The sequence below is a fragment of the Mirounga leonina genome, unplaced genomic scaffold (assembly GCF_011800145.1).
Source record: "Mirounga leonina isolate KUSES-001 unplaced genomic scaffold, KU_Mleo_1.0 Mir_168, whole genome shotgun sequence".
NCBI classification, from domain to species: Eukaryota; Metazoa; Chordata; class Mammalia; order Carnivora; family Phocidae; genus Mirounga; species Mirounga leonina.
In genome coordinates this window covers 62,304,817-62,328,927 of record NW_023270426.1, presented here as the reverse complement: position 1 = coordinate 62,328,927, position 24,111 = coordinate 62,304,817, and the positions used below count along the sequence as shown (strand labels likewise).

The 24,111-nt window shown below is 51.2% G+C and overlaps 1 protein-coding gene and 1 long non-coding RNA gene across 2 annotated transcripts in view; one reads left to right on the top strand and one right to left on the bottom strand.

Moving 5' to 3' along the window:
* Positions 1 to 167: 167 nt before the first annotated feature.
* On the bottom strand, positions 168 to 9,795 carry NR2F1 (nuclear receptor subfamily 2 group F member 1). The gene is made up of 3 exons (XM_035014853.1): positions 9,260 to 9,795; positions 6,304 to 6,831; positions 168 to 1,221 (listed from the first exon to the last, which is right to left on the bottom strand). Exons 1-3 carry the CDS (start codon positions 9,720 to 9,722, stop codon positions 941 to 943), a joined length of 1,272 nt encoding a protein of 423 aa, XP_034870744.1. The 5' UTR covers positions 9,723 to 9,795; the 3' UTR covers positions 168 to 940.
* A 3,234-nt stretch (positions 9,796 to 13,029) lies between these two features.
* Positions 13,030 to 24,111, top strand: part of LOC118017000 — a 36,969-nt gene continuing 25,887 nt past the window's right edge. The window contains exon 1 of the long non-coding RNA XR_004681010.1: positions 13,030 to 13,449. This is a non-coding gene — a long non-coding RNA (uncharacterized LOC118017000). The remainder of the gene's footprint in view (positions 13,450 to 24,111) is intronic.

The window sequence follows — 24,111 nt, the reverse complement described above, 5'->3', positions numbered from 1 at the left end:
ACAAAACCAAGGCCGTGGCTTGGTTTTGGGAATTACGTCTAGACAACCTAGTAATGGACCTTAAAAGTTTCCACCCTCACCTCCCCATTCTAATAATAATTGGAGTGGAAATTAACTGGAGGGTTCTCTTGCACTTATGACATCTGTCAAGTAACCAGACACGTGGGTTTTGCTAAATTCTTTTATTTTTTGTTTAAATTTTCACTTCAATTTTAATTCTTGAAGAACAGCCTCGACAACATATATCGCACTCATTATAAGAAGCAAAGGGTTATATCAAAAATTATTAGTATAGAATCACAGGAAATCTGGTTTGGAACCAGAAAAAAATACAAAACAGATATAGATACATAGACACAGGACAATTTTTTTTATAATTATTTGGAAAATGTTATTTTCCCCTAATTCTTGTTTCCTTTTTTATGTGCATACGATGTTTAAATTTTACAAAAAAATGAAAATAAAGACTAGTATTTTACAAAATGAATAACAATGTTTGGGGTGTGTGTGTGTGTGTGTGTGTATGTTTCTACATAGAATTCAGTCCACTTCCATGTGTGTTGTTTTCTGTACAGAATATATCCACATCCGTCCACAATAAATCCTGGAAGGTCCATTAGTCTCCTTCTGTTTTATTAAAATTCTCATGGTCCTCTCTTCCAAATTTTTTTTTCCTTTTCTCACCAGACACAAGGTCCTTTTTCTTTCCTTTCCAACATGTTCACAGATCTGATCCTAAAGAGAGTCTCTTTTTCTCCTGGTTTGCAGCTCGGGTTGCATTTCTGCAGGGTGGGCTGCTCCTGTCGGCCCGGCCCACCTCCCCCCTGCCCGGCTGCACCCCACAACAGTCGCCTGATGTCCCCGCAGCTTTGGAGTCCATGGCCCCCGCCGGTCCTCTGAGTCTCTAGGGGGGTGGGGGCAGGTAGGAAGCGCCCAAGGTCTAGGAGCACTGGATGGACATGTAAGGCCAGTTGAAGCTGCTCCCAGACAGTAACATATCCCGGATGAGAGTTTCGATGGGGGTTTTACCTACCAAACGGACGAAGAAGAGCTGCTCGATGACCGAGGAGGACACGGTACGCAGGGAGGGCAGTCGCAGTAGGAGTTTGCCGAAGCGGCTGGGCTGGTTAGGGTACTGGCTCCTCACATACTCCTCCAGTGCGCACTGGGACTTCTCCTGCAGGCTCTCGATGTGGGCGGCATCCGACAGGCCGCACGCATCTGCCCGTGCGGCCACAGGAAGGACAGAAAAGGGGAGGGGACGCACAGGTTAGTGAACAGCAAAGGCACGAACAAGCCATGAGAAATGTGCTTAAGTTGATAAGAGGGGGAAAAGGAAATAGAAGGGAAAAGGGAAAAAAAATCCTCCTCTCCATTCCTCCCTAATCCTTCTTCACCATTCCCTCCCCTCAGCCCCCAACACAAATAAAAATAAATCACACCCCCACCAAGCCTAGGGGAGCTGGAGACGGAAGCACACACATGCAGAGGCAGCAACCTCTCTAGTCCCTTTGTTTTTCCTCTTTCACCTTTGGATTAAATAATGTACGATGCTGGAGCCATGTTTGCTGTGCGAAGCAACCTGTCCTCCGCCTGCAGGGGAGCATCTTTCCGCTGTGCTCATTAAAGGGAGGACTTTTCCCCCTGATTTCGGGGTGTTCAGAAGCCCTGAAGAAATACGTAGCCTGGGGGCAGTTCTTGCAGGCTTCTTGGAATCCTCTCTCTCAAACCTAAATGACCCCAGCCAAAATCCTCAAGGAGAACCTAGACTGTCTGATGAACAAACACCTGGGAGGGGTAAGGAATCGTGGGCTGGCAGTGCGTGGACTCAGATCGAGCCCAAGCTTCAGCAATACAGGATTTGAGACCCACGATCTATGCAAGCAAGAACTCTGCAGCAAATCCTCGGTGAGGGTGTATACTTCTAATCTGTGCTTTAGATCAAGTAATTGAAAACTGGTCACATCTCTGTAAGCTGTATAATAATCAGAAGGAATATGGCTCAGTTACTCCAGGCTGAGGAAAGGAGACATCTTCAACAATCAGACACAAAGCTGGGCTGGAGACAGCTGCTGTTGCTGCTTCCAAACTGGAAGTTGGGGAGTCGAAGGTGGGGGGGGGATTTGGGGAGATAGGCTTCCTGTTGCAGGACCAAGGGGAAAAAGGCACTTACACACAATGACAGCGTCTTAAAACCTGTGTGTTTATCTCATATCAACCAAGGCTCCTCACGGTCTCCTAAAAATATTTCAAGACAGCAGTTTATACTCTATCAACTAACTAAAGGCAAAGAAATGGAAAAGAAGGTGGAATCCAGAGGAATGAAGTGAAAGCTTCCTCTCTTAGTTCAAACGCCCATGTTATTTCTTTATTATATATTAATAATAAATATTTAAAAAACAGGAAGATCACAGAGGAACCCTTAGCCAGTCAGGAGGTTGACTAGAGATCAAAGGCAGAGTTTGCTAATATATAGATCTGGGAAGAAATTCGTGCATGGCAATGCCCCCAGAAGGACGTTATATAATTGTGAATGGGTAAGTGTGACCCTAAGAAGTCACACCAAACGATTCAAAGTGAAACCCGTGTCTGCTGCGTTTCTGAGATTTATGTCTTTATATTTCAAGAACTGGGATTTACAAAGCATCTGACACCTTCATCTACAAGGCAATAGCCTTGAGCAAAAATACAAATAAAACTAGTGCTAATTCAAGAACTTCTAAGGCAGGTCTCCTTTGACCCTGGATCCAGAATGGGTTCCTCTCAGATGTCTAATTACTCCTGCCAGCCACTCGGGTGCATCCACACTGTCCTGACCTGGGAAGCCAGCGAGAGGCTAGCAGGGCGAGGGCAGGAGCACTCTGGAGCTTCACTGCTTAGAGAGGGGGGCTCTGAGGTCTGCCCTTGGCCTTGCTTGCTAACCTGGCCCTGCTGAGTGGCCACCATGCAGACTCATATTTACATATATCTTGCTTTACATGCATTATCTGCCCATTATGCCACAGGATCCCTTTCAGCGTCAGACAACGCAGTATGAAAAGGACCCACCGATACACCAGCAGATTTTTTTAAAGACCCATATGGCATCCCCTCAGGTCCGTAAAATATTTATCTGATATTTACATTTAGGGCCCCCAGAGTGCAAGGACACTACCCTTCTCCCAGCCAGGCCACTCCAAGGGAGAGAAGCCCGGGAAGGGCTTGCTTGGGCCCTGTGCTGGCTGCTTGGATTTCTTTCCTCCTTTGAAGGCAGAATGCCTGTAGCGGGGCTTGGCTGCCAGGTGCCAGCCGGCCAGCTCCGTGGCCTCCCTCCAGCAGGAGTCCCACTTCAGGCCTGGATTCCCACTCTAGATATTCATCCCCACTCTGGATATTCCTGCCACAGGAGTCTCCCAACTGTGGACAGACAGCATGAGCTCTCAGATCGATTAGGTGGCTGTGGAAGCAAGGCGAGGTGAGCAGGGGGTGTAATGCAGTACATATTTACATTCCATGGGATAGACCCGAGGTCAGACAAGGAGGTAGAATATACAGAATCCATGCCTCACTTTTTATGTGGTAGTGTCAGTGTGGGAACCCTCAATATTTCTTCCATAGTATATGGAAAAGAAATTATGTAAATAAATAACCATTACTGCTCAGGCCCTCCCGGCTTAGCCTTTGTAGTGCAGAGAATGTATTTCATGGTGTGCATTCAAAAGAGTTTAGTGTTCAGGAAATATAGATGTAATCAGCTGCCATAACTAGAAATCAAAGTTATTATTGTGCTGGAAATGGATTTATTGTATTTATGTTAACTAGATGGCTCCTTTCAGAGGAGGTCCCATTTATTTGAGGGAATATTTAGGTGTATGAATTAATGAACTTTTAAAAAAAAGTAAGTTCAGGTCATGACCTAGTCCTTGGATGCTGTCCAGAATATTAAGGATTAAGCATACCATCCGGAGGCCAAACGTGAAAACCACCACGGGGAACCCCCGTGTCAGCTTCAAATACTTAGCCGGAGCAAACCTCGTTGGACAATATGTCTAAAACTGTCTTTTCCATCATTCAAAGTTTGCTTAAAAGTTGGATGACTTTGAGAAGGCTTCCCATGAATTCCCTTCTGGCTAGCAATCAAAACACGTTTAGTCAAAAGTGGAAATGTGTTGTAGGGAGGAGGGGGGTGAATTTACTACTGACAGCTCCATTTCCATGTTCAGATATTCTGTTTGCAATTTTCCAACAAAATAATGTTAGTGTTCACTTCTCAGCCTCCCCTGCACCTTGAAGACGTGGTTCTGAAACTTCTTCGGGAAAACTTTTTAAAAAGGAACAATTTTCACGGGGATGTTTTAGGATGGAAAGTTGAAAGAAAAGCATGAATAATTCCACAATCTTCCCCACGGCCAGCACAGTCCTCGCCTCTCTCTGGGAAAGGGCAGGAGATCAGAAAAGTCAAGGGAGTTCAAAGAACCTTAGTAGGGGACAAGGAAAAGGGAGCAAAGACCTTTCCTGAGAAGACCTCTGTCCAGCTCCAAGTCACATTTCTGCTTCAAGACACCTCACTGGATGAGATTTTAAAACCCCAGCTTCCCCGACACTGGCTTGCTTCCTGATTAATTTGGCTAAAGAGCTGGGGAGTAGAGAGCCAGCCAGGCCCCAGGCCTGCCAGAGCTAAAGCAGCCCCGTCGCTGCTTCCCAGGCTCTTTGTCACTTTTGAAAAACACGTTTCCATCAAGAAGACTTATTAAGATAAAATGCATTCAAACACTGAGGAGGCTATTCAATAAATCTTCCATTTGTTTTAAGGTTTGCACTTTATCCTCTTGCAAAGAATAACTCCCTCTCCCACTAGCAGACCTGCATTTGCACTGAAAGTAAAAGGGGGGCAGTCCAAGTCCACGGCTCTGGCCACCCTGCATACAAATGAGATGTTCTTGCCTAAATAAATTATCTGCTGCTCAGATCGATATTAATACTACATTTGCTACATTACAATATTGTGCAAATTTAAGAGGCATTTTAATACAATGTAAATACGATTCTTCACGCATGAAAGCCAGGAAATATTGATAGATTATACCATTGCTTACTGTTCAACAAGGCCTTGGGAAAGGGGTTTTGCCATCTCTGCTCAGGAATGGTTTTAATTTGGCCTTTGGAGGTCCTGGCTCTAGGATAGATTTATTAGGATGGTTTATTTGTTCTCTGAATGGAGGAATTAAAAACAATAGTGCCAATAATGGGAGTAAAACTGCAGCTAACCCTACTCACAGTGGGCAGGGCCCCGGACCCAATCTGAGCAGCTCTGTTCCCCACCAGCCTCCTTTCTGGCTTTGTTTATATTTCCCCCCATTACCTGCTGTCCCGGGTGTTTATATGTTTCCCTCTTGCAGGTTACAATAATAAAAAGCGGGCAGTGTTCTCAGAGGCTCTGACTAGAGCCTTCAAAGGCAACGTTAATGCACTTTCCTGGAAGTTAATTTGAACCATCTATCATAAGAGAAATTGTTAACATGCATGTTACCACCACCTACATTTAATTTGATATTTTTAAGGCACTCTGTTAAATTTCCAGTGTTCGTGTGTTCTGCACGGCTGTGAGATTTATCTCCGGGGCGGGAATCCTCCCATACTTGCGGGTTCTACAGTATTCCTTTTGTTTTTTATCTTTCTTGTTTAGATTGAATCCGTTTTTTACGACCCTCAATAACCTCAGCAACTGCAAACATGAATGGTTTCCGATAAGGGAAAATCAGGCAGCAATAAAGCGGGATTATTTATGATTGTTTGCGCGTATTCTTCTCTTTCCACCTCTGTGTGTGTCTCTCTGTGTCGGGAAACTCATCCAGGGAGCGTGCCACACAGAGGAGGAAGCCACATTCCCACGTTCTCTTCCTTCGCTCTCCTCCCCCAGAAACACCAAGCGCTGGCGCACACACACGCACACACATACACACCGCACACGCGCGCAGCCAGACAGTTCCAACGCCCCCCACCCCTTGCACGCACACACACACACACACACACAGGACGCGCGCCCGCCGCCGCCGCGGCCCCGCGTGGGGCTCCAGGCCCCCGGGCCGGGCCGCCTCCCGCCCGCCTCGCAGCCGCCTCAGCTCCCGGACCGCCGCGCTCCCAAGATGGCAGCGGCGCCGCGGGCCGCGTCCGGGCGCTGGGGCCGCAAGTCCCTGCCAGGCCCAAGGTCGGGCTCGGCCGGCCGGGCCGGCGCGGCGACGCGGCGTAGGAGGCCGCGCCGGGCGGAGCGCGGCCTGCTGTCGTCCCCGGCGCGGCCTGCCCTCCCGGCCACCACAGCCTCACCTGACGTGAACAGCACGATGGCTTTGAGGCAGCTGTACTCGGCCGAGTCGACGTGCAGCGCCTTGAGCTTCTCCACCTGCTCCTGGAAGATGCGGATGTGGTCCATGAAGGCCACGACGCGGTCGGCGGACATGGGCGAGGCGTGCAGGCCCGCGGCGGCCAGCAGCGGCGCCACGTGCAGCGGCATGGAGCACTGGGCCGCGTTGAGCACGAACAGCTCGCTCCAGGTGAGGCGCAGCAGGGACACTTGGTCGGTGATCTGCAGATCCGGGAAGAAGGGGATGTTTCGGGCCCACTCGACGGCGCTGAAGAGCAGGCGCGCGGCCAGCTCGCAGATGTTCTCGATGCCCATGATGTTGTTGGGCTGCATGCATTGGCTGCCGTAGCGCGACGTGGGGTAGGGTTCCGCGCGCAGCAGCAGCGAGATGTAGCCGGACAGGTAGCAGTGGCCGTTGAGGGGGTCCCCGTTGGTGAGTGCGTACTGGCCTGGATTGGGTTGGGTTGGAGGCATTCTTCCTCGCTGAACCGCTGACAAAAAGAAAGAGAGAAAAGAGGCAATGTGCATCCAGGGGGCTTGCGAACATCGGCGCGCCGCAGCGCACCCGACACAATGCGGAGGCTCTTCCCACAGCCACACGCGCCCGGCGCATCTTCTCTCGCGCTCGCTCTCACTCACAGCCCACACCGGGAGGAAATCTGGGGTGAGAGCCTCCAGCTCCGCGGTTCCGCATGCCCAGACATCGCCTGCGCCCCTGGCCACCTTAGCCCTGCCAGAACTAGGCCTGATCTCAGGGCCCCCAGCCCCGCATGGTCAAGAAAGTGCCACCCAACCCCCTCCACCACTAAGGTGTGATACACAGGTTAATGAAATCCCACTCACCCCTCCAGAATGAAACAAAGCAGAGTAAAACAAAACAAACAAAAAAGAACAGGCGAAACCAGAGGAAGGTTGTGGTTCTAGGCAAATGCCTAGCCGCCTCTTCATTTGCAGGCAAGCAGTGTTTTGCGCAAAATGTTTCCATATTCTCTCAAAATGCTATAGAATTATCCTTAAAATAGATACAAGTTACATAACCACTTACAACTTTTGAATAGAAAACAAGTATTCTGCACCCCTCCCCTAACCCCTCCTCCCCTTCGCCCCACACAAAGTTCACTGTTAAAAGCAACAGAAAATTGAAAAATTTCAAGAAAAAGTTGAACTTACAGTAGCCAAACATTATTGAAAAAAGTGGGAAATATAATTAATGTCTGTCCTGTGAGGTGCCACTGCAACCTGCAGCCAGCTTTTGCCCAGTGAATGCACGAGCTTGCAACTGCAAAAACACTGGATTCATTAACCATCTGAATGCAAAACGTAAGCATGCTTTGAGTTCTTAAAGCTGACCAAAGTTTTTTTTTTTTTTTTTTTTTTTAATGTGTATGTTTTACTTCAACAGTGCCAGCGTTTTAAATTGCCATGTAAACAAAGACAACTTTAGGAAAAGTTAGGGCTACTGAACTCTCCCCCCAACAAATTAATATAGATATGTCCATGTACACATAGCTGTCTTATTTCAGGTTGTGCACTATTTTCTTAAGTTTGCTTTGATTCTAATTTTAATGCAAACCCCAATGCAATTTAAGCTCTTGAAACATAACAGCTAGAATACTTTTTTCTAATTATAGTTTTGAACTTGGCAGTTATTTTTCAATTAAATGAGAGCACAATTCAGATTTTTTTTTTTTTCAGATGCCTACAAAATCTCCCTGGAGCTAGAAATGAAGTCGTCATATTTGCCTGCTCCTTGAGATCTGAAGGAATTCAATTTCTTTTCTTGTGGCATATAAAATATAATTTTAAAGTCAATTACAAGAAGGAGTAATCTGCATTCTGCAAAATTGACTGGTTCGCTAATTTGACTATAAGACATCTTTAATGATTGTCAGGAGATAAACTTTAACTGTAAACGGCTAAATATATTTATAAGAAAAGTGCTGCATCTCTTGCCACATGAACATGAAGCATATCTAAATACAACATCAAAAGTTGTGTTAAAAGAAACCAAACCCATACAACACAGGGATTAAATGAAGTGGAAGCTCATGCCAGCTGCAGTCTATGCATTATAGCCAAATCAGAAGGATCGGTAAATGCCGTTGTAAATTGTAATTTGTATGCAGTATTTAAGCAGAGGGTGGAGTTTGATGAAGAAATAAAACGAGTATCATGCTTTTAAAAAAATGACACAACTATGAAAGGACGGTTCAGTCACAAACTTTCCTTTCAAAGTAGAGGGGTGAAAACAAGGCCACAGCTCTGGAGGAGGCGGCCCCAGCTCGGTGAAGAGGAGAGGGAACCAGTGAACAGGCCAGAAGCCCCCCTTCCCCCTTAATTAGACCTACAAGTGCAATAAATCTCACTCCTCTTTTTCCAAGCTAAGCTTCCAAAAGGGTGATGCAGCAATGAATCTATGGTTCAGGATACTCCAGTCCCCAGCCCGCCCCAATTTTAAATAAAGGGTATGAAGAGGTGGAGGGGAAAGTGGAATGAAAAACACAGAAGAGTTTTCTGGGGGAAATCAGCACCCCTCCCCAAGTTCATGCGAGCACAGCCCCCAAGCATCCTCACGCACACGCGAGAAAGAGACACACACCGAGCACATCCAAGACAGAGGAAGTGAGGGATTTTAAGCCACAGCTCACGATCCCAGGGACACAATCCTGAGCAGGCAGCAGGAGGGGTGGAGGAGCCAGGGAGAGGAGCGCAGGCCGGGAGGGGGAGGCAGCGGCAGCGAGCTTGGTTGGGGAGGGGGGGTGACGCCGGGGGAGGAAGGCAGCGGGGACAGGGGAAGCTGGGACAGGGCCGGGACCGCAGGAGCTCCAGCCCCATACAGCAGCCACCCCCGCGAGAGAAAGAAAGAGGGCCGGGGAGGCGGGCGAAGCTCAGGGAAAGAAGCAGAGAAGAAATATTCACCTTCCCGCCTCATGCCCACTTTGAGGCACTTCTTGAGGCGGCAGTATTGGCACTGGTTGCGGTGGTGCTGGTCGATGGGACAGTTCCTGTTGGCACGGCATGTGTAAGTTAAGTTCCTGCGGACGCTCCTCTTGAAGAAACTTTTGCAGCCCTCGCAGGTGAATTGGCCGTAGTGCTTGCCGCTCGACTTGTCCCCGCACACCACGCACTCGATGTGCTGCTGGCTCTGGCCCGAGCCGGGCGGGCCCTGGCCCTTGTCCCCTGCCGTGCCGGGGGTGGCGGGCGCTCCGGGCTGGCCCGGGGTCTGCGGCGTGTGCGGCGCGCCCGAGCCCGCCTGCTGCTGCTGCTCGCCGCCGCCGCCGCCGCCGCCGCGGGCCGCTTGCGCTGCGGGGTTGGGGCCGCCGGGGTTGCCCCCGGCCACGTCGTCCTGCGGATCTCGCCAGCTGCTAACTACCATTGCCATATCTTTGGGCCCGGGGAGCGCTGGGGGGAGCCGAGCTGCTCGCCGAGGGCCGCGGGGCGCGCGGGCGCGCTGGGAGGGGAAGGGGAAGGGGAAGGGGGGAGGGGGAGGGGGCGGGGGGCCCGCCGGGCGCCCCGGGGTCGCGGGAGCCGAGCCCGAGCCGGGCACCGGCCGCTGCCTCCGCCGCCGCCGCCGCCGCCGCCGCTACTGCCTCGGCCGCCCCGCTGCTGCTGCGCGCCCGCCCGCCCTGCTGGCGTTTTGTTGTGGTTCCTGCTGTTTTCTTTCTCTCTTTTTGCAGCCCCCCCAGGCTCTCTGGCTCCCCCCCCAACACCCCTGCTCCCCTCGCCCGCTCCCCCCGCGCTCCGATCCTGGGGGGGCCACGCTCTCCTTCCCCCCCTCCCCACCCCCCCCCCACCGAGCAAGCTCCCTTCTCTCGCTTTTTTCTTCTTCCCAAGTTGCAAAATCAGAAATGGCACAGGCGGCAGCCGGGAGCGGCGCGGGGCGCAGCGCTGGGGGCGGCGGGCATGGGCCACGGCGCGCGCACACAGTCGCCCTCCGCCTCGCCCGCACCCCCGCGCACACACACACTCTCACACACACTCGCTCACCCGCGCCGGGCGCCCGCCCGCCCGCCGGCCGCTCCGGCTACACGCTGCGCGCCGGCTGAGCCGACATAGAGGAAGCCGGCGAGGGCGGCGGCGGCGGCGGCGGAGGCGGAGGAGGCGGAGGAGGAGGAGGAGGAGGTCGCGGCTGCAGGCGCCGCTGGAGTCGCCGCCTCAGCTGCAGCGGCGAGCGCCGCTGGAGGAGCCGGGGCCCGGGCGGGAGTCCGAGCTGGAGTCGGGGCTGCAGCCGGAGCGCGAGCCCGGGTCGGGGCCGCCCGCGCCGCCGCCGCTGTCCCGGCGGGAGCCCTCGCTGGGCTCGGGATTGAGGGGAGCGCGGTGAGCCGAGCAGGGCGCGGGGCGAGGCTGCCGGCGGTGATCAGGGCGCGTTGGTGTCGGGGGGCCAGGTCCAGGGCTGGACGCAGCCAGCCATTCAGGAAGGCAGCGCTGGAGAGAGGGAGGCAGCCGGCGAGGAGGATCACACACTTTGCTCTTTTTGTTGTGCCGGTGGCGCCGGGCTCTCGCTGCCTTCTTCTTTCGGGAGGTGACGGAGAGGGAGAAAAATACGAGATAATTCACGCCGGCGACGAATTCACAGCGAAATCGAAAAAATAAAAAATCAGAAGAAAAAGAATTGCAATTAAAAAAAAAGCGAGAGACATCCAAAGTAGGTCGAATAAATAATCCTCTTCTTTTCCTCTTTCTTGCTCCTTCTTCTGCTTCTTCTGCTATAACACACAGAGCTAGTTAAAAAAACCCTGGAGATCGCCCAAAAATGTTCTTTTTTTAGTATTTTAAATAAGTGCTCTTCAGCCGGGAACCAACACCCTCCCTCCAAAAAAAAATCATATATGTATAAAATAACGATAAGAAGAATACGAAGGGGGTGCCTCCTCCTCCTTTTTTTTTTTTTTAAGTTTAGCCCTCTCTCTTCTGCAGGAATGGAGTAAAAGACAAGGAGGAGGGAGAAAAAGAGAAAGAAGAGGAATACAAGGGAAACAACTAATAGAATATGTAAGAAAAGAAAACGGAGAGAGGAGAGAAGGGAAGAGAAGAGAGAGAAAGAGATTGAGAGATTGAGAGAGAGAGAGGCGGAGGAGAAGAGAGAGAGAGAAGAGAGAGAGAAGAGAGAGAGAGAGAGAGAGAGACCCCAAAATTGAATGCGTTTAAACGGGAGGACTCGCAGAGCAATGTTTCCGAAAGGGGGATCTGCGCGAATGTCTGTATATAGTGAACTTTGACACTACTATTGAAACTGACACGTTTCTATGGAGATCGCTGCCTTATATGGAGCTCGTGTCAAGGAGCCAAGAGAAGGGCTGCTGGCAACTGATAATCAAAGGCGACTGACTGGTCAGAGCCCTGAATCGGGGGGGAGAGAAAATGGGAGTCTAAGGTTAGCCAAGCCTCCAGCACGCCATTGGTTGGAGAGCCCCTCCCCCCTCCTCTTTTTCTTTCTTTCTCCCCCCCCCCCCCCCGCCTTAGCTACCTACTGACGGGGATGGTGAGGGGAGGAGGAGGGAAAGTGAGGGAGGGGGGTGTGCTTCTGACAAGCGCAATTTACATTGAGATCGCCCTGCGCTGCTATTTACTCTGAGACCTGATTAGTATGGGTCGTCTGTGGTCACACACACACACACACACACACACACACGCACACGAACACTAGAGGGGGAAGGGATGGCGAGGGGGAGAATGCCTTGTAATGGTTAAAAGAGAATTAGAAGGAAATTATTTTGATTTCTTCTGAAAAGTTTTTAAAATTAGGTTTTATGAACGTGAACAGAGTGTCGTTGAAAATGTTAGGAAAATTTTTAATGAGAATTAAACTCTCACCATTTTAATGATTCATGAAATATGCTGGGTTTGAATTGTTTTCTTCGTTCACATATAAGCATAATCCAAGTGTGGATTCTGCTCTTTTTAGATCCTTTTAAGAAACAAGGTAGGGACTCCTTATTTTTTGGCCCAAAGTATACATTGGTTTTAAAGGTTTAATTATGACAAAACACACTCCTGGAATATGCAGCTATTGCCACAAAATCAATCTGAATCAAGGGCTCCTATTCATCCCATGATGATTTTAAAAATAAACTTTACAATCAATCCGATTTTTCCTTCTTTCTTTTTTCCTCTTTGGTATTCTCAGGCTGTTCCAAACTTCAAACAACGCTTAAATAATTATTAATAAAACAGTAGTAAGTCCTCATGGGGGGGGGGTCAAGTTAGTGCGGTCAAGTCGGAGTCCCAGGAAAAGAGGAAAGGGGCGAGCGACTGACAAGGGAAAATGGGAGATGGGGAGAGGTGGGAAGAGGGGAGTAGGGAGAGGAGGGTGGGGGAGAGAGGCAGGGGAGAGGGAGGAGAGCGGGAGAGAGGGAGGTAGGGAGGCAGAGGGAAAGAAAAAGAGAGGGAAAGAGATAAAGAAGGCGAAGAAGAGGGAGAGATTGAGAGAAAGAGGGAGGAGAGAGGGAGAGAGAGTGAGGGCCAGGGAGAAAGAGGGAGAGTGGGGAGGGAGAGAGAGGGAGGGGGGAAAGAGGGAGAGAGAGGGAGGGAGAAAAGGAGGGAGGGAGGGGGAGAGAGAGAGGGGGGAGAGGGGGAGAAGGGGAGAGGGAGAGGGGGGAGAGAGAGAGAGAGAGAGCGAGAGGAGAGAGAGCGAGAGAGACCCCGATTCCCGAAGGCGATTGGTCGTGGGAGGAGGGGCGGGCAGGAGGAGCGGTCCCGCCGCCGGGCCTGCAGGAATCGCTGGCTCCGGCTGCCACCTAGCGGACGGGAGCCGCGCCCGGGAGGCGCACAGCCGGGTCTCTCCTCCCCTCCCTGCAGGCAGCCTGCGCCTTTTCTCCAAACGGAGACAGCACTTTGAAAATTCTTTCAATGGATTTTTTTCCTTGAAAGATCGTACTGGGGAAAATGATACTTCTATTAGTTACATATTCTCCAATAGCACACTCGCACCCCCCTCGTTTTGAGATCGCTCCCTAGGCAGGCTCAGGCGGGTGCGGAGCTCTGCGAAGTGACAAAGCCGCCGCGGCAGCCGCTGGGGGTGGGAGCCGCGCTCGCCCGCCCGCCCCTCGACTCGGGAGAGCGTAAAAGTTTGTCTCAGCTCCAGCATCCGATCCTCAACACGCCCTCAGGTAAAGGTGGGTGTAAATGGCCACGCTGTATTGACAGAGGTAGGGTTTGTTTTTTAATACTCGTTCTCACTTTAAATTTCACCAGGGAGGGGTTTGGGAAGCGCTGCGTGTTTGGGGTGCGTTTTGCGCTTCCCGGTCTCTCCAGCCTACAAGTCGGGAGTCAACGACCGCTTAGTGACTAGGGACGACTTTAAAGAGCAGAATAAAGCCTTTTCCGTGCCTGCCCCACAGCCCCTCCAGCTCGAGTAATGGAGAGACAGCCAATGCACTCTGCAAGCGGCGGCCCATTGTACGCAGCTGACGGAGAGGAGGCGACTGGGGCAGGCAGGGGCTCCTTGCCCTCGGCCCCCTCCCCAAATAAACGCTCTCACGTCTCCTGGTCAATTAAAAGGGGAAAGGAACACGATTAAAAGACAAAAAAAAAAAAAAAAAAAAAAAAAAAAAAAAAAAAAAAAAAAAAAAAGAAAGAAAAAAGAGAAGAAAAGATTAAAAAGAGAAAGAAAAAAGAGAACAAGCTTTCTATATATAAATTCGAAATTTTACTCCCCATATAGTACAGAGGCAGGCAGTCGAGGGCAGAGGAAGCAGGCAGAGAGAGGGAGACAAGGAGAAGGAAAGAGAACGCGGAGAGACGGAGCGAGTGGAAGAGGAGGCAAAAGCGAGCGCCAGGGAACCGGAGGCCCGCTGGACACCGAGTCTGCGGGTCCAGCCACCCTTGGACCCTGGACCGTGAGTCGTGGGCACCAGAAGCGAGACTTGGCCAAGTCCTTCCCCACCAGGCAAGTAACGCAATTGATTATCGTTTCTTTTGAACTCGGGGCTGGCAATGCGGACAGGTCGGGAGGCTGGCTCTCTTGGCCTCTGCAGGCCAGGGCCGGAGTCCAGGCAACCAGGGCGGGATGAGGAGAACTTTCCGCGGGGCCTGCTCAGGAGCTACCCTCACCCGGCCTCTGTCCCGCCACGGCGCAGAGGCAGGGACCGCGGCCGCCCCCCTCCTGGAGCTGAGGATCATGCCAGCCAAGCGTCAGTCCAAATTCGAAACAGGTCTCCCCACCCCCATCCTCTACCCCCTACCCCCGCCCTCCCCGCAACCAGTGGGCGACGGATGCCGGGCCTCCAGCCCTGTGGCAGAGGAGGAGGGCGGCGTTTAACACCCGCGCCGCCGTCCCGCTGGTGCAGAGCGGGAACCGCGGTGGAACCGGCTGCCGAGTCTCGCCAGGCTGGCCCTGTTGCCCGCGCCCTGCCTGGCTCCGGCCAGAGCCTGACGAGCTCGGCTCCTGCCGCCCACCTGCGGGCGCCATGTGTAACGGATCCCCTAATGTAACACGATCGATGGCTGCCTCTTTGATATGGGCGATAGTGTCAGCGGATTAAAAGGGACACCAAGCCGCTCTCCCCAGTGGAGAACCCGCGGCGGCGGCGGCGGGGACAGAACATCAGATCCCCAGCTCCGCAGCCCAGCCATACTCCTCGCGCCGCAGCACGAGGGCTGGGGCGGGGAGGGGTCATCTCCCAGGGGTGGGGACGGAGGGGGTGTGTGTGAAAGGAAGAGCCTCAATTAAAACCTACAAGAGCGCTTTCCTCTGCGTTGGGCAGGGGCGCGCGTTTGCGTCAGAGGGCGCGCAGGGCTGGCGCAGGGGGCGGGGGTAGTCGACGCCGGGGGCCGCGCCCCGGGGCTAGATGGTCTCGAGATTCAGCCGGCCGGGCAGGGTTGGCCTCGGTCCCGCCACGCAGGCAAGAGGGAACGCAGGGCGCGAGGACGAGCCGAGACTTCCCGGGAGCGGCGGAACCTATTCGCCCTCACTGTGGGCTCTTTCCGCTAGCCCCTACCCTGAGCTTCCAAATTTGAAAGAGACCCTGGGGGTGGGGACAATTGGGGCCCTCGAGGCTTCAGGCGATGCCACCCGCTCCTCCAGAGGAAGGGAAGAAGGGGTTCAGTACCCGGCCCTAGGCCCGAAGATGGGGGCTGTTGGTGGTGGTGCCCGTAGCAGTGGAAACTCGCGGCTTTTCGGAGCAGGGGACAGATCGCCCTTCCGCCGGTCCTGTGTGCTACATTTCTGTCTCAAGAGCGGGCAGGCAGGTGGAAACCGAGGTTTTTCGAGGAAGAGTGCTGTCCTCCTCCGGGACTCGTCTAGCCCAAGCGGCACTCAGGGCTCTGTTCTTACGGACCTTGTGTTCCCTACCGCGTTTGCACACTCTGTGGGTGTGCCTCCACTTGTGCTCGCAGCCTCAGCCCTAGCAAAATGGCTTCCATGGAGCGACTGGGGGTGGGGGTGGGGGTCAGCTCAGGTCCTGGGCAGCTCTGCTTTCTCTCTGTGAGGCTGTTCTTTGTTACTGGTTCAACTTGGCACACTGGTCCTGGGGCCTTATGCACCCCACACTCAAGCCTGACATAAGATACCTGTTTTTATTGGGTAGAACAGAAAAATGATCATATTTTGTGGGAGCATGTAGGTCCCCCAACTTACATTCCACCCAAGTGTCCAGGCACACTCAGCTGCAGGAGAAGAAAACACAGTTGCAATATCCACCTTTATTTCACCCCTCTTCTCCAGATGTCTTTCCCTCCTTTCTCACGCCAGCCCTTTACCTCGGTTGCCTTTAGGTCCAAGCGTGTGCATGTGGCTCTTGGACCTAGACCCACTGCGGCCCTTGCCTCAATACCCTACTTGAGACTGCCAGCCCAGTAACCATATATACTGGGTCCTCTCCGAGGTCTCTCTCTCTCCTGGTGAGGCCCATCCAGGGATGGGAAAATGCTCACCAGGGTCTGGACTCCCCAACTTCCTTTCTGAAGTCTTCCTCTGACAGTCTGGTCCCCATAGCCCCATTCAGTGCAAACAGTCTCCAGTGTGGTTCTCCTAAGGGATGATGGGAATTTACCCCTCTGCTTGGGAAAGAGGAATCGGGCTGTAGGCTTACTTTCCTTTGTGGTTTGTTAGCATCATGGCTCAGCCTTAATTACTTTTTGAAAGATCTTCCACACAACACTTGATCTCTCCTAACTGGAGAGCCAGTAAACAGTTATGACTTAGTGGGAAAAGGAGAGAAGCAGAGATTGGTGGCTGCATATACTGCATTGACTCGCATTCCTGGCCCCAGAGTCCAGATCTAAGCAGACTTTCTAGTTGATTAACATCCTCCTACCCCAAATCTTTCTTTCCAGAAGGCCCAATCAGTCTTCATTAATCCTATTACCTTTTCGATGTTGGTATTTTGCTCTTCAAAACTCACCAGATCATTCATTTTGGCGTTTTGGTAAATCACACTAAACAAAGGTGACCTTGTGAAAACATTTTCTACATCTAGTTCAAGGGTGATGAGACCCTACAAATGACCATGTGTAGGGTATGTGTAGAAAGTTATCTCCTATACCTTTTCCCTACCCCCTAAATTGTTAAAAGTGATATTTTTCTGTTTAGAGAGAACAGAGAACAGAAATAACCCTGTTTTATCACGCCCATCTGGAGAGATGAACATGCCTGCAATCATTGGGAGAAAGGTCAGTTCTTATGCTCTTACTGCAGACCTTTCCCAAATAGCTTGGTTTAAAGGTGCCGAATCAATTAGTCTCCCTTGGCATGAGATTAAGGCCAGGAAGAACACAGTTGAAGAAGAAGTATGTTGAAAATGGTCTTTAGAATGATACTTTGAAGAAGAGGACGGAGAGAGGCACAGAAATGCCTGCCCAGTGTTTCATGATTATTAAGAAGTCAAAATGAAAACCCAAACAAACAAACAAAAGACTCTGCCTATGTCAGAAATCCCTCCTCACAAGACTGAACTCAGTCTGTATTGTGGCTGCCCAGTTGTGAAAAGTTCTGCCTTTGTTAAAATGAAAACAAGGATGGAAAGGCCAAATTGGGAGCTGGGCTTCTGCTGGACTGCCTGCTTTTAGCCTGCCCATGGAGTTGAACCACAGATCAGTAGGCTTCCATATTCACTATCACTCTAGTAGGCATTTTTTCTTTGTCACCTTTGGGTCAAAACGCCCAGAGATAAGTGCTTTACCTTAGAAAGCGGTTTAGTTTTCTATCACAAATCAGCCATTCAAAGCATGTGTTTTGGAACGAGAGATAAGGGCAGCAGTTCCTCATTCTGCTTGGGCCTCTAGTTAGAGGGCCCCGAGTAGCCACGGGAGGATGGCAGGAGAGCAAGTGCTGACCTTTGGATGCAAATCCAAGCCTTTTATCGGAGGAAAAGTGACAATCATTCCTAGCACACTAGAGAAGCCAAGGCCAAATATTTACTTTTTGTAAAAATCAAACCTTAGCTATCTAAATGCATTTATGCAAAAGAAGGAAAGAACTGGAGACTTTTATACTGCAGAGTACTTCTTTATTTTAAATGCTGGACTAGAATGAAGAATAACTGTGTGGTTCTTTTTCCTGGGGGAAAATGGGTTGGGTTTGGATGAAAAGTTGGAATTCTGAAATGACTTTGAAGCTTGTTAAAGTTCCCTGACAATACAATCACCAAACCATATAATAATTTCTCGTAATAGTTACCTGTCAGGGCACCAATTTCTTTTACTGCAGGATTAGCCCATCAGAGTAGATCTGAGTTGGACATTACTGATTAAAGTCTGCTCAAATATGTTTAATTCTTTAATGTCACTTTCTTAACGGCCTATAAAATAAATTAGTGAAAAAGTATTGACTCACAAAGCCAGCAGATCTGTTGGTAACTATGGTCATATTACAATAGTATTTACCTATCAGAAGGTTGATCTAAATAATAAAGCTAACATTTCCTTTTAAATTGTCAGTGGAAAGATATGTTTATTACAGTGTCCTCCATCAGTGGGGGGGGGAGGCGATTAGGTAAAGTTTAAATGAAAAAGTATGAGCATAGTACACACCACTGATACAAACTACATGGAGTAGTAAATAATTATGCCCTCTGTTACACTATGTATATTTTATTTACCTGTTTCAGAGGTGAATGATAAACCTAGCCCAACTATGGGAGGAGTTAATAAAGTATTCCAAAAGCATGATCTAACAAAACTTGAGGATAGTTCTGTTTTATTGTTAACCCTTTGCAGGAAATCTTCTGAAGCTGAAAAGAAAAAGGAAAGGGCTTTTGTGTTAGTTGATCCTTGGCTATTCTAGGGCTCAGGTTGGTGTGAAAGGGACGAGGAGGTCACTTGAAATCTCCTTTTATCTGCTCTTATTTTCTCTCTGGATCAGCAACTTTGAATAGACATCATCTAATCGCTCTTAATGGAAAGAAACTGTGGGAGCAATGAAATGCCTTTACTCCAGAAGTGAATACATGTGTGTGGATAGCTAGCTGAGCTTGCGTAGGACTACATTTCTGCACTCGTGTGCTTAAAGATTTTTCAGAGTGCATGGATATATACATAAAAGTTTCTTCTACACTCTGGGGGCAGGGTTTGGGTGGGTTATTTTGCCTTCACACACACACATCCACTTGAGGATTCCCTACCAGGTCCTGGTGATACTTTCAGCTGACTCTTCCTTCAGCTTTTTCTTGCCCTTGCTCTCTGAGATGTCATATTTAAGTCCCCCCAAAGAAAGCAAATAATTGAGAGCACGATGGACAGCTTTTTAGTGCAAACATCTTATTTCCTTTCTGCTTTCAACTGGAAGTCACACTAACAGGAGGATTTCTTTTCAGAGGGTAAAGGTTGTGTGACAGGTGAGAGGTGATGGGGTAAAGCGAGATCATTACTTTCAATTTCTCCCCAGTATTTTTTCTTTTCGGTCTTTCTTGGAATTAAATTGGTTAAAATACAATAAATAAGTGGAAAACAAGAGCCTGACATTAGGCAACTTAAAAGGTTTTCTTGCTATAGATACATACCTCCAAACCTTTGAAGCTGAGCAACTGATTACAATTTGTTTTGAAATTAGAATTATTCTAGTTAAGTTTCATATGCTAACTAAAATACCACTTAAGTTGTCTTCCTTAAGCATTACAGTTATTTTAAAAAGGAGAAACAGTCCACAGCTAAAGTATAAATGGCTATCCAGAAAAGAACATTTGATTTCCAGGACTGAAAGCACTGGGCTTTACCTCCTAAGAAGCTCCCCCCCCCCCCCCCCCCCCCCCCCACGGTCTTTTAAGTAAGATTCGCATCTCTCTTAGAGCCTGGGTCACTTTGCTGTAAATTCCCGTAGAGGAATACATGGTTACCGGGGCTACAAGTTCCCATCTCAACCTGCCAGCCTCCCTGCCCCCTGCTCCAGACTGCAGAGACCCTTGGCTGTCAGGGCCAGGACCTTGAACCCCTCCTCTCTACCCCAGCCTACAGGAGATCGATGTTCCAAAGTTTGAGGTTGGGAGGGAGAGGATTAATCCCTCTTTAACTCCTCTTCTCAGTTCTGAACCCCAACGGATCCGTTTCCTGGTGTTTCCTGGTGTTTCCTGGTGAATAGGAGGGTAGGAGCCGCCCTGTCTAATAAAGATTAAATTAAGTAGAAGAATCCCAGCCGCTGGATATTTGGAAGCTCCGGTGGGGCGTCAAACCGACGTTTAACACATTTTTTCCACTCACTGTGCACAAGTATTGGATTCATTGGGCTTAACTTTAGAAAAGGAAAGAAGAAAAAAAATAAGAAGGAAAGAAAAGAAAAGAAAAAAAAGAAAGAAAGGAAAAAGTCAAGGAGAAACCGCAGTATCAAGGGTGAAGTGACTTTGTGTTCAGAGAGGCTGAAAGCAGAAGCAGGGCTTCCTGACTTTTCTGGTCTTTTCTTTCTCCGAACTCCTCCAAGAATTGGAGGCTCCCTCTCCGCAGTGAGGGCTCAGAATTTTGCTATTTTGGTGGGTTTGAGTCCACATTTATCCGTTAGGGACAGTTTGGTGGCTTAGGGTCAGGACTGGGCATGCGGGAGGAAAGGTGAGCTCAGGACCTAGTCACCTCTTCTATGCTTACTTTGAACCAAGGTTTTGGTAGCACACACTGAGCAATTTCTTTCAGTTACTGCCCAGTAGGAGAAACACTGGCTTTTTCTGTCTGCCGCATTCAGCGAGGTGGACACTGACCTTGAAGCTGAGGCAGCCGGGCACTCCCTCCCCTGGGAATCATTCCGGCCCCAAAATGTTGGCCTCTCACTCCCACCTGCTTCTCTAGTTCCAGGGTGCAGTCTGGGGGGGGGGGGGCAAAAGGCAAGTCCCTTCGTGCCAATGCCTCGTTCCTGCAAATACAACACTGAATAAATTAACCTCAAACCAGCTAGTTGGGGTGTAGTAGTTTAGCAGGACTAATTGCAGACAATAGAGCTGAAATGACTTTTCCAATTAGCTGCTGGTTGGAGTTTAGTTGGAGGAACTGTCAGTTCCAACGATGGGTAATTGCTTTATTGCTCACAAAACTATCATCTATTTAGAACATATGTGCTAATTACTCTGGATGGGCATTGAAAAAGAGACCATAAATCTAATAGCACTTAAAAAAGTCTATGGTGCTTGTAAGCAACCCCAGCCCAGGTTGGGGTGATGGATGGCTGTCTTTCAGAAAGGCTAGGGTTTTGGAATGGAGGCACCGACTGAATGCTCTGGTCAAATCGCGTGCATGAGAGCGAGGGACCAGCGCAGTTGTGCCGAGGTTATAAATCACTGTCATCAAAACCAGTCCCCTCTTTCGCTGCGCACTTCTTTTTTTCATTTTCGCAAAAGATTACTTTAGAAATCTTTTAATTGGATTATGCTAGGAAATTAATCTCCTTTAGCCTTGGCTAAACTTATTGTGGTCACTGTCGGGAGGAAAGCCCTGTAACTGCAGTGAGGGCCACGTCCCCTATTCCCTCCTAACTTCAGCCCTCGGGGCCTCCCAGCTGCGTGGGACAGCCTTGCCCCAAGTCCTAGGGAGTGATTGGGGGTGAGAAAGAGTGGAAAGACGCGTCTTGCGGAAGCCCGCGGCGGTCCCTAGTGAACCCCTTTGTCCTAAATGCGACGTTTCTGTCCCGGATTCCCTAGTTCCGTATCCAGCATCCCTATACAACACTGCGCTTTCCTCCACAAGGGGGGTCTGGGATTCCGGGGGTCTGCTACAACAAGGAGGAAGGAGGCTACAGTGGCGGGAAGAGGAGGTGAGGTTTGCCGGAGGAGGGCTGCCAGCCAAACTCATTATTCTGTCCCCTTGTCTTCCACGCCCCTCTTCTGGCGGGGAGCTCGGGCTTTGCGAACATTCTCCACTCTACTTCTCTGCGCAAAAACGCATGGCTCGGTTTTTGGGCGTTTTCCCTGGCACAACTCTGGACACACTTCCCCCTGACGTGCACAACGCTTGAGGTCCGAGAGCTAGGGCCCTCCCGGCTCTTCCAGGCTCCAGGCGCACTAGCGCAACGTAGGCTGGGGACCTCCCTTTCAGTCCCGTAGCTGCAAGTGCTTAGCCTGGTCCAGCGCTGCACGGGCAGCTGCTGAAGCTGCGGGGCTGGCCCCGCCGGCCGTTTATCTCTGCGGGAGATGACAACATCTGCCTGAAAGTGTATACCTATTTTTGCAGCTCAACTTAGTTCTTAAAAGCAGCCGTCGGAGGTGTGGTTAATTGATGGGGATAAAGGCGCAATCACTTGACGGGGAGACGCCAACGATCCTTTAACATACTTTAAAAAGAACAACCACCACCCCAAACGTCGGCGAGACATTGCTAGGTGGGAGTAGAAGACGCAGATCTGGATGCAAGAAAAGCGGCGCTTGTGCCGTTTGTATTTAGAGGCTTCAGTAAGGGCTGAGCCCTGGCTCTCAGGGCTGGGGCACCTGGGAGCCACCAGGGCGCGCAGCTCGGGCTGTCAAGGGGTTGTCGTGTGGCCCCGGAGAGCGGAGCGTGACAAGGACCCGGGAGAGCTCGGGATGACAAGTGACCAGATCGAAGGGGGGGTTGGGGTTGGGGTTGGGGAGCCTTGGCCGCTATTCCCTGGGCTCTGTCACTCTATCAGCCCTTCCTCTGCGCGGGACTGGGTCCCCATACGGCAAGCAGTTTGTTCTGCGCTCTTTAGAGTTACCCCTCGTCCAGCATGAGCGAAGTGGTCAAGTGGCCGAGCTCGGCGGGAACTCGCGGGGTTCAGCTGTCTGAAGAACCTCAGAGGGACCCCGGGACCAGGAAAGAAAGACAAGTGCCGCTGTGTGTGTGTCGCCCCAAACCGCAGCGCCAAAGCACGTGGTCATATTTTGCCGGGTTTGCCCAGAGTCCTGGAGCCGGGCGTCCCGGTGATTTAGCAGCCCTGGGTCCCGCCGCCGGGTCAGAGCAGCTCTTGCGCACCACTTTTCCCAGACTTCTGACCACCACTTTCTCCCCAACACCTTCTCTCGCCTGTTTTCTCTTTGCTCAGTTCTGGTTTAGTCTCCAGAGGGTCAAGATTGTATTACACTGAGCAAGCCCCCAACTTAGGTTCCCTCAGGCACTAAAATGAAAAAACAAAAAATCCAGATCGCCTTTTCCGTTTGCGAGGGGGAACGCCCTTCAGGTGCGGGCGGTTGTGTCCCTAGCAGATTTTGCGAGTATCCCGTTTTACTCTTTGGAGAAGGATAACCTTGATGCTTCAGGTTTGAGCTCCCTCTGGAATCGGAAGGAGAAAGAACTCCAATCCTTGTCCAGATTTCATTATATTGAGAGATCGCAGGTGTTTCGGCGGCTGCTATTGTCTGCCTTCCTCCCTGAGCCCACATCCCAGGGATGAAAGAGTCCCAGGAAAGTTAATTTCCCCAAACCCTCTTGCGGAGAAGGCATACGTTGTCACGGGCGAAGCTTTGAGGTCAAAGATTTGAAGAAGTGTAATTAAGAGTCCCAACTCCCAGAGTGTGCCTGTCTCGGTATGGTTCTGCCCTTCCACTGTGACTGTCTAACCTCATCTAGTGTGGTTCTGCCCTCTGTGATGTCGAGGAAATCAAGGCTCACTGTCGCTTGGCCGTCGACCCCCCACCCTTGCCCCTCCGTCTTCCTTAGCAGGGGAGTACTCCAAGGCCGTGGTCTCCAAGATCCTTGGGCGTTTCGGAGTCAGGGACAGGGTCCCAGGCGCAGGTTCACGCCCTGCCCAGGATGAAGTCTGTGACCTGGCGGCAGGTCCCCGAGGCTTTCCTGAAGGCCGGCTGCCTCAGGACTGCCAGGGTCCTGAACTGCCTGAGGCGGCCTCTTGTCCGCCCAAGCCCTCGGATCAGCGTGGGCCCTGAGCGGTGTGGGCCCTGAGGGCGGCCAGGAGGCATTTGGCCCAAGTCCGCGCCGTCCGCGTCCCAGTCAAGGGCCTTTACACCCGTGTGTCTCCTCACATTTCTCTCCCCACAAGGGCGCTCCCTTGCGAACGAATCCTGCGCTCTGCGAACCAGGCTCCCTGGAGGGCCCCGGGGTCCCTCCCACTACTTCCCTCGAAGTCGGGGATCCCTAGCCCTGATAACGGCCGCGGCGGGAGCAGTTCCCGGAAGCGAGGCCCACATCCGGGCCCGAAGCCTCGCTCGCAGGGTTGGCTTCCGGGCGCTCGACGCGAGTGAGTCGCTTCGCGCGGCGAGGGTCCCGGGCCGGGGATCGCGCCCTCGCCGGTGCTGAAGGTCCCTACCCCGAGAGCTGGCCGGAGTGACAGAGTCCTGGGCCGGTGCGGGGTAAGACTTAAGAAGGAAACCAGGCAAGACCGGCGAGTGGCGCACGCGGCGGAACCCTAGGCCCACGGCCTCGGTCGGCGCTGGCAGTTGGCGTCCCAGGGT